We start from the raw sequence: 10,338 nt of genomic DNA, 5'->3' as shown, positions 1-10,338 counted from the left end.
ACTGAGGTCAATTACGTTGCGAGGGTTCCTCTCAGGTCTCTCACGTCTCAGGAAGATAAATACCTCTTACTAACCGAGTTCGAGGTCCGTACTGTAAGTTACGGACCGAGTTTTTTCCCGTTGATTTATGGCCCAAGCGCGAAGCGCGCAAACCATAAATCAACGGGAAAAAAACGAGGATCCGTAACTTACAGTACGGACCGAGAAAACGAGGCTAGTAAGATATTTATTATATCTCTGAGGTTAACCGGCGCGTGGGCAAGGAAACTAGTCAAAGTGAAGCGGAAGGTTCGACTGCCACAAAGAATGCCGTGCCAAAATCGCAAAAACTAAATCTTCTTGGCTGTTAAGTTTGAAATAGTTCCTTGCAAGATTCAAACAGTTTTCAGTACAAGTTTATGCAACAGAAATGACATGAAAAACTAGCTAGATGATGTTTTGTCGAAATTTTAAATTTAGCGGGCTGTACAGCGGGCCGTACTGTAGAATACGGCCCGCTAATTTAGCCAATTACAGCGCGGGTACTAGGCTGATTTAGCAACAGAACGGCAACGTCAGTGGCGACGTCGCTCGCAGCAAAACTACCAATGAGAATTTAGAATAGAGAAGAAAATAGTGGAGTCTATTCTATTCTGAATTCTCATTGGTGTTTTTTCTGCGCGCGCCGTCGCCACTGACGTTCCCGTTCTGTTGCTAAATCAGCCTAATGCAAAGGAACACCGTGGAAAAAAATCATTGTCCCTCTTTGATTTTTAATTTCCCTAGAAATTAAAACGCACCCTTTTTTCAATTTACTGACACATGGCAGTGACTTAAGGAAGAAGTTTGTACTTTGGGTTCTTTATTACCCAAGATTAAAATGTATTTGAATGTTTAATTACTTGTACTTATCTTCTAACCTTATGTTATGTATATACAGCTATATAAATACACATATTAACTTGTGTGCTTTTTTAGGGAGTTTTACAAAGAGTTAACGTCTTAACTTCCCCTTCAATGTGTAGTTTTATTACTTAATTTTCACCTGTATATATTAGATATCTGTGTCAGTTTTATTTGCATCTTGAATAAAGTTACTATGTATGTATGTATGTAAATTTTCGACAATGGGAAAGATGCTTCGCTGTACGTGATCCGGATTTGTCCCGAGCATAAAAAGATAAGAATTAATTAATGAGGACCACTTCATATGCTGACTCGACTATCGGAATAAATTGGCTTCGGTTCATTTTTCCCCGTCGGATGTAAAAGTGGCAACGCGACCATTCAAGCGTGAAAATTGACGATCAAGCCAAGCGCGAAATTTTCGCTTTATCTTTATTGTCTGTTTTTTCTCTGTAACCAGGCTGAAGTGTTGATACAACCAGTCCTGTCATGTGAACACTTCGTTATAAAAAAAGATTTTAACCGAGTTCTCACTGAAGCGTCTCTATGAAGATAAATTAGTGAATCACCAATAGCCAAACCAATATATCAATGCGCGTACGCAAAGACTGATAAACCGATTCGTTTAATCTCAACCAAAAAAGGCGTTGTTTTGTCAAAGTTACCCAATCAGCTGGCAGATACGTGGCACTTTAAATTTCTCAAGGGGTATTCCCTGCACTGTGATTTGGCGCCAAATTTACATCGATTGCAGTCCAATACGTAAACGTGTGGTGTTGGTACAAGTAAAGAATGTGAAATAAGCATCATTCTCCAAAACAAGGCATGCTTCAAGTAACAATTGCTATTCAAGAATAGGGGTCTCTAAATAACTTATAAGTTCACCTCAGAAGATATATCTTGTCACTTTTCTGAACAATAAATTACTTGTATCAGAAACACAATTTTACTGAACAATTGCGTAAATTTCTCTCCAGGTAAAGTTTCTTCATTTCATTTATAATCCATAAGATTTCATACAGATTTCATAAAGGACTCAGGTAAGGCCTCTCATTCGTAAAGTTCTCTTACAAACTGCAGATTGATCATGAAGGTTGAAAATGTTTGCGACTCAGCTGAATGAAGTGGCTTCCACTTCCTTGGTGTCCACTGGTCATAATGGATTTTAGAGGATGGCTTTCGCATAATTTTTCGTTGCGAAACTTGGTGATTTCGGCGTTTCAAGCGATAGTTTTTTAGCCTTAAAAATGGCCTTAATAAAGGTGAAGAAATTCAAAAGCTGGAACGAACTTTTACACAATGGAGGTACAGTTTGCCCGAGTAACTTGAAAATTTATCTTCTTGCGCTTTGTGCAAGTTGAACAATTTGTGATGGACTCAGGGATTACATAATTTTTTGCACCATAGGCAAAGAAGCTTGGAAGATCCCCGGAAACTTGTGTTTTTCTTTCAGAAACTCCTCGTGTTTTCTACCGTCAAAATTCGTCATGCACGGTTGAAATAAACGGTCCAGCGCGCTGGGAAAGTGACGACAGGAGACATGTTAAAAACCGTTGAAAAAAAAACCATTGCAAATCTTTTATTGCCATGGCAGCGAAAGAGAAGCTTAATAAAAAATGTCGCGAATGATTCTTTTTTACCCGAGTGACATTAAACTTATTCTTAAAAAGGTTTTTGTACAGCACGAAAAAATTTCTTGACATCGGGCTGCAAAAAACGAGAGGATTTCCGGAAACAAAAGAATTTGACAGGAAATGTCACTTACTGCTTTTCCCTAATCTTATTGTCAACGACATCATAGATTGAAGACACATGGCGCTCATCCATCAATTGAATGATTCAATCTATTATAAAAAATTGACCAAAATGATTTACTTGTTTTTTCCACATTGGAAATTTAACCATTTTGACGACGTTTTCGGAGGAAGTTTAAATTTAGCCTCTGTTTTTTTTCTGCGTGATTTTTTTGTGGTCTGAAGCTTTTTTTACAACCTTAAATGATTGATGTATTTTTCGTATTTTAAGGCCACCCTCTTCAAGGAAAATTGTTATGATTTTTGTTCACGAAATTAAAATAGGCGCTGTACAGCGCTGTATTTGAAACGCTTGACAAATTTCTTGGCACGGGAATAATTCAATCAGCTGACGAAAATTTTTCCACTTTGCTGCCGCGTCACTTGCCACTGGCCAATCAGCGCTAACTATTGGAGGAGGAGCGGGCTGATTTGATTGGCGTGGCTGAATCATGGGGGGTCATGTTGTTCGCGCAAGGCCATTGCATATTTCTAGCATGCATGGCGGCATGCTATGGGCTCAGAGGCCGCTGAAATTCCCCTTCGTGGAGACTTATCAATGCGCGGACGAAGAAACAGAATTGTGTTTTATCGGAGATGAAACAATGTACAGTTAAGAAAAATCGGTCTCGAAGTGTTGATCATCTCTGGGAATTTGGAAAAGAGCGATGAGTCCAGTGGTCGTTTTACGTTTGTAGCTTTTTGACTGCGTTCGACCTGACGCGTTACTGAGTTGCAAAGGCGGAGCGAATTTCTTCTGGAAAGCGTAGTGGATTGCTGTGTAATAACTTTGACCGAAGATATCGTTGAAGTAACACTGCTGATTGCAGAGCTTGAATCTGAAGGACATGTCTGGTGAGTGGAACTTTGTTTTGTTTTAAACTTGCATACGATGACGTGCTGTACCGTACAAATTTGTGGAAACTGGAATCGTATCCTTTGCGTTTGCGTTGCGTTGCGTTCATACTGTAAAGCCGTCGTACTCTTGTTTTAGGGTCATTGTTATCAATACATTTACTGCAAAGTTGTTATTTGAAAAGGGACATATGTTTTTTTCTTGCATGTTGTGTACTCGTCTAAGGGACGCCATTTTGTGATAGGTCCAAAGATTGTGGCGCGTTGCAACTGGAAAACTGTAAAATTTCTGCAAAACTCTTCAGTATGGTGGGAATTTGTATGAAAAATTTGTTAGGGACTGTTTTTTATCCTCGAAATTTTGTAAAACATTCCGAGACTACCGTAAATTCGGAAAAACTATTAACGCTTTACTGTCTTTCCTTTAAACACAACAGCGGCCATTCAATGGGTTATGTTGCCAATAACAGTTGATTTTTTATTCGATGGGCGTAACACACGATTCAAGAATACAACGATTGGAACATATGTAGAAGAAACATCTTGGTAGCCCCGTACTTGTAGAAAACGTCTTCTATAGATTGAATAGACGAGAAACTTGTCTGATTCCCGAAATGCGAACAAAGGCACGAACCAATGTTCTAGCGATATGAATAATTACTAGCAATGACATAAGATGGCGGATGTACTGTAGGTAAAAATCGAAAAAGGCCATTTCATTTTAGCTCACGAGCATCAATTTGCGCGGAAGTGTAGGTTTATCTTAAGTCAACCGAGCAACGGCTCTGTGAACGGCACGAAGATGAGCTTGCTTGGGAAGTTCTTCATCCTTTTACCGGTTGAAACATCTGCGTTCTTGACGATTTTGTATTATTTATGAATGTTCATTTGTTGTTCTATCTTAGTTTCCCCATGGAATGGGCCATGGATAAGATATCCACAATCTTTCGATATGATTTCAATGTTAGAGGAAGTTGTTTAAAGAGTCCAGTTTTGCTTGCAATACTACACTTGTTTAATTTTGATCTTTATGGCTTCCTTGGCTTCCATTCTTTTGCTCTCTAGTATAAACGATCACTGATGCAAAACTATCTCGACCTTGGGAGGAAAACAATTAACCAAACCGTCGAATTCATTGAAGTTTTTTTTTGCTGCAAAAAAATCGATCCACTAGACAACGCCTAGGAAATTTTAGTCTCCAGAGGTGCAACGAATCTTCCTTGGTTTCAAAATGAGTTTTGCAATCTTGTTTTTCGTATATTTTTCTCTTGTGCTAATAAAGCCCATGTTTATACTGTATTTCACAGGAAGATCCAAGCGAGGCCCTGGAAGACCTAGAATCGCGGACTCAATCGTAAGTAACATAGCATCTCCCTCTTATTAGTGAAAACGTCTTTAAAAACTGTTCTTGCTGTCCGTATCTTGGAGTCTTTCGTATCTCTTTATTTCGTTATCCGTCATAATGGGTCTTTTGTTTTACTTCCTTGGTGAATTTTGTGGCGCTAGATTTTTAACTGTGAAGTATTGGAAGTCGACCTATTCCTTTTTTGACCTTGATATTTTTGTAGAAGCATTTTGGTTAAAACAAAGAATGAAATTCTAAATTCCTTGAATTGATTATGTTTTAAATAACTCAAAGTTTTTATTAAACGTTAGCCAGGAATGCTATCTTGTACTTGAGAGAGACTTTCATCCACCTGCACTTAAAAAGCTGGGCTTGTGAACGTTCTTGTTTTGGATCTCTTAGGATAGTATTTAATGACATCTTTTCAACTGACACTTAGCAACGCTACTCGATCAGCAGACCATGTATTACGAAGTTTTGGCAGAATTCTTTTGCGTCTGCAGCTGGTTACAAGTTCTTTGAAGAAAACAGAAACATGTGAAGCTGTAACTGAATTGCATTGTCAAGTTACCTTGATGTTTGTTGTCTACATTGTACATCCTTAATACCTTATTAGGTTTATTGGCCTTGTCATAACACATCTATTCCAATTCAGCCCTGGACTATAACGATAATTACTAAATCCTTCCTCTCTTGTTGAGCAATGTTGATATAATCTGCAAATTTCCTTTCCCAACTGAGAAAGCAACTGGAAGGTTCCTTTGACTGAAAGTTGGACACTTTTTCAGTGTTTAGGCCAGTAGTTTATTGTACAGAAGTACTCAGCAACTTGAGAATGTAAGGTGTTTAGGAAGTAGTTCACAAAATCCCATTTCCTTTGTGCCTGGTGAGAGAAGTTATTGTTTTACCCCCAAAAAATATGTGGGAGAATGAAACACAAACATGTAGAAAGAAACCTTTGTTTACTTTCATTTACTCTCTCTGTAGATTTTTGAACTTTGAAACAAATGCTTCAAGAGCATTTACATTGTAACAAACTTTATTGTGGGAAATAAATCATTATTAAATCTGTTTCCCACTTGAAATTGTTTATACAAACAGAGTGTTTATTGTTCACATATCCACTTTTAATTATATGGCTTTTCGTTTTATTTCTGAAGTTTTTGAAGCTCACAAAAATTTTCTGCAGATGATAATCTTTGCCATAATGAGTTTTAAATGAAGAATCTTAACAAGGTTCAAACTATAAATTTTAGTATTTCAGTGCAATGTGTACTGCTTTTAAGTGTATCCATTTCAAATTCCTTTGCTCAGTTTATATATTTGATTAGGTAATTAGTTTTTCTTTTGTCTAGCCATTTCTTTTTCAGTGTTACTTGTCTCCTTAAAGCAGACAAAAGAACAACAGATTCAGTGGTAATTATTATTGGCGCATGTTTGTCAGATGTTGTGTGAAAACATTTTGTTTTCACTTCATCATTTTAGCTGTAACCTGAAAAATCCAGAAGCCAAATTGATTATATTACTTAACATTACTTATAATTTTGTTTGGACTTGGTCATTTCAGCTGTTAACTATTAAAGTCACCAGGTCAAAAGAATCTTATCATTAATCTTGTGAAAGTTAATGTGGTGTCTGAGGATCTGTTTTCGTACTTTCTTGTAGCTTGTTTTTTTTTCTGTTTACAATCAGAAGTAAATTTAGAAAACCTGTTTCAAACATGTAACACCACATTGAAAGTTCATCTTGTAATATTATTATTTTCTTTCAGCAACATTCTCAACTTTTATCATCTTGTAATATTATTGTGATGTAATTCTGTTAATTGATCTCAAGTGGTCTATTTTTGTTTTTGGGTAATTTGCATGGAGCAAACTTGATCAGGGTTTGACATTAACAAAAAAATCCAGTTGCAATTTTGCAACAGGATACAAAAATTTAGTTACAAAATTGTCACGCTGCATTCTGTTGTCAGCGGTTTAGTAAAACAAAATATGAGCCCGCAATACTTTTGTGTAAAGAAACCACCGAAAATGGCAAATGATCGAAGGAATGGAATTGTGCACATAACATCACAGCTAAATTATGTTACAATTACCCTATCTTCAGATTGAAAGAAAATTCATCGCGGGAGAAAATAATTTTGTCATTTCTTTATTTATTTTACCAAGGTGAAAACAAGTCGCAAATTTGCGACTTCTCCAGAAATTTTAGATGCAAAGGGACTTCACTGATGGCTGGCAAAACCTGACAAACCAGCCATGAGCCCACTCCCCTGAGAAGACAGATACCTGTCACACTGATAAACGATGGAAAGTAGAAGAGGGAAACTGCTACTTATCCATACAAAATGCTCCTTCTTCCCATCGCATCAATGAATAAGTTGTACAGTACAAAGCACGAGGAAACAAACGCATGCGCTAGTACTCTTGTGAAAAATCTCTTCAAAAGCTCAATCATTTTTCTTTCATTTTTCATCCCTGACAGCACTCGTTGAGTCCATATCCAACCTCCCCCTTGATGCCAGATTCAGAAGAGACCTTCTTGATGAGTATAAGAGAAGAGGGCCGTTCCACAAGGGTACGCAACAGACCAAAGCCTCAACAAACGAAGAAGACCAGGCTTAATGCCCATAGGTAAATGTTTATGCTAGAGTTATAATTTTAATCATTTTACTTAACAATATAATAATTATTGTTCAACGAACGAAATGATATATGAAATGACTCACATATTAAACTGCAGATATCAAATCAGGTAAGGCTATGATCCTCGCAGTTATGAATGCAATTTAAGCAATTGCGTAGAAAAGCCTGAAAAATTCAGGACTTCCTCATTTTAATGAAGTTGTTACAGGTGTTGCTAGTTGTTAGTCATTAAATTTCCCTCCTAAATAGTTTTACACAGTGTCTGTTTAATACCAGATGATCTTACTTGACATCTGGGAGCCTTGTAGGGGCAAGAGTGTTCACACCTTTGTCCACTGAAAAGTATGCCCCTTCTAAGCTTTTTTCTCCTTGTTAATTGGAGTGATCCTCACTGATTTTGGTTTGCCTAAAGCCAGATAATTTTTACTTGCCTATGGGGAATCCCTTACAGGTTAAACCATCCCAGAATTCTTTTTGTGGTATCAGTAATGGTAATGCTACTATTAATAATGATAATAATACTAACAGCAACAACAGTAATAACGAATGAAACAAAATCAAAATTCTCTTACATTACGTAATTTGGAACTTAAAATTTTGTGCTGCATTAAAACGTGGCACCTTTACTTACAAAGTAAGATATAAAGCATTAACATTGAACAGTGGACCTGTCTTAAGGAGGCTTGAAAGGGTCTTTAGCTGCGCGAGCGTGTGTAACCTGCACATGTCAAAAGTAGTGCTCACAACACACAGGAAGTGAAAAGACTGCGTAAAATCGTGCGAGCCGAAATAAAACCTGCAGAAAAAATTTCTTTCTTTAGAAATTTTGCTCGGTGACCTATCTTGTACATATCATGTAGTTCCAGAAAATATCCATACCCACCCCCCCCGCCCCCCACTGAAGGGATTTTACCTATTAGCTCCCCTCCCGTTTGGATTTTCCAAAATCGGCTCACAAAATGGACCCCCTCTCCTGGAAATTCCATTTTTGTCACACGCCCCCCGGAAATATGCCGACATTGTAGCGGGACAAGTTGCACAAAATATTTCACAGTATAACATACCCTGCAACGGCCAAAATCCTTGCAAGACAAGTTGCAAGAGCCGTTGCTGAAAGTAGAATTAAGTTCTACTTTTCGTGCAACTCGTCTCGCAACGATTTTGCAGGGTATGTTACACTGTGAAATGTTTCATGCAACTTGTCCTACCACAATGCCGCCAAAGCATTGCGAAACAAGTTGCACAAAACAGCAGTTACTAAAAAAGTTCATTTCCAAGACTGTTGTGAGAGAAATGCTGAAAAAGAAACGCTTTACACTGCACCAGTTTAAAGCACAAAGCTGTAAATGACTAACGAAGTGAAACCTTTTGCTGTAAACCCTTTCTTCTCTGTAATTTTGGAAGATAACTGCGACTGCCTTTAAGAAGAGTATACAGTGTAAAGAATGTGTTTTTGATTTTTGTAGCCATACGTATTAAATTCAATTTTCTTTGCAACAATTGGCGTCCCGTCGACTGGCAATGAAAATTTGACATGTCGCCGATTTCTAAATTTGCATAATTTCACTTTGCCGGCATTTATTTCTGATGGCGTTAGCCTGTGGGAAACCGCCTTGTACCGCATCTTCTCTGAAAACCTGCTTGAACCTTGAACCTTTAATTTTTCAAAGTTTTGTAGAAAATGACGTTGCAAGCACCATGCAACATTTCAGCCTCACACACTACATGGAATGTAAAAAAAAACTTGTGTGAATGGATTTGTGTTACTTGCTATCATTCAGGATTTTCCGTAAATTACATTTACTTGGGTTTATTGTAAATGCTATGATTTCTCTGATTCAAAATGGGTGTCGAACGAATTTTTTTCCTTTGTCTTCGGCTTTTGTGCAAAAAATATTGAAGCAGCAAGTCGTTTATTTGTCTAATTTCTGCTGATTTACATCGCACGCGGCTCACTTAATCAATCTCAATCTTGCCAGGCGAATTGAATTATAACTACTCATCGTCCAAAGGTCTTTGTAAATTTTCTGAAACACTGAAGGAACAAGAACAGATTTAGAGCATGGCCACGCGAAAGTTCTTTGTGGTGACAATCAGTTAGCTGCAATGATTACTTGATGTCAGAAGGTTTATTGAAAGAGAAGTGCTATTTAATTTAATTGAGACCACATTGTGCTCTTGTTTATTATGAAGTCAGCAGAAGGTAATTACGCTGCTTTTTTTGCCGTTTGCATGAGTGAGAGGCAAAATGTCAAGGGGCTTTTTGATCTAAAAGGATGAGATTTGAATCATTTTTGAATGCAAATGTAACTGATTTATTTGCTTTACAACAGTTCTTGAACTCCCATATGGTACATAACAGGAGCACATACGTTCTTTTTCCAAACATGTTCCTCTTCGTCTGAAATCTTGGCGTTCCTTTTGCGTTCCCGTAGTGTTCCCTTTGGTGTTCAATTGGTGTTCCACAAACGCGTTCCCTGTTGGGTTACTTTTGTCTGATACTGTAGCACTATTAAACTCTGTGAACTGCTTGTGTTAGATATGTCGGTTGTGGCTTTTTGTAACAACTTTTTTTTCTCAAGTCACCCCTTATTAATAATTATTCTTCTGTTATATTCTTTTTTTTTACAGTAAGCTGAAATCTCCCATCAAATCCTCGCCCATTGGTTCCTGCACTGAGCGCAACCGTGACAAACATGACTACAACACAAAACATGGGAACATGATGGTAATTAATAAAGTAGTAGTTTTGTTCTTGTTGTAAGGATTATTAATGTGATTGGGTACTAAATGCCATTTGTGGGATCAGGAA

General features: G+C 37.5%; 1 protein-coding gene across 1 annotated transcript in view; it reads left to right on the top strand.

Annotated features, from left to right (window-relative positions):
• The first annotated feature begins 3,126 nt into the window (after positions 1–3,126).
• Positions 3,127–10,338, top strand: part of LOC138040543 (histone-lysine N-methyltransferase 2C-like) — a 56,125-nt gene continuing 48,913 nt past the window's right edge. Inside the window, exons 1-4 of the mRNA XM_068886270.1 lie at positions 3,127–3,533; positions 4,841–4,887; positions 7,366–7,514; positions 10,158–10,254. Coding sequence (XP_068742371.1) covers positions 3,527–3,533; positions 4,841–4,887; positions 7,366–7,514; positions 10,158–10,254 — 300 coding nt within the window. The 5' untranslated portion in view covers positions 3,127–3,526. The remainder of the gene's footprint in view (positions 3,534–4,840; positions 4,888–7,365; positions 7,515–10,157; positions 10,255–10,338) is intronic.

This window comes from Montipora capricornis, chromosome 1, assembly GCF_036669925.1.
Source record: "Montipora capricornis isolate CH-2021 chromosome 1, ASM3666992v2, whole genome shotgun sequence".
Classification (NCBI taxonomy): domain Eukaryota; kingdom Metazoa; phylum Cnidaria; class Anthozoa; order Scleractinia; family Acroporidae; genus Montipora; species Montipora capricornis.
Note: the sequence above shows the minus strand (reverse complement) of the source record. Positions and strands in the feature narration are given on the sequence as shown.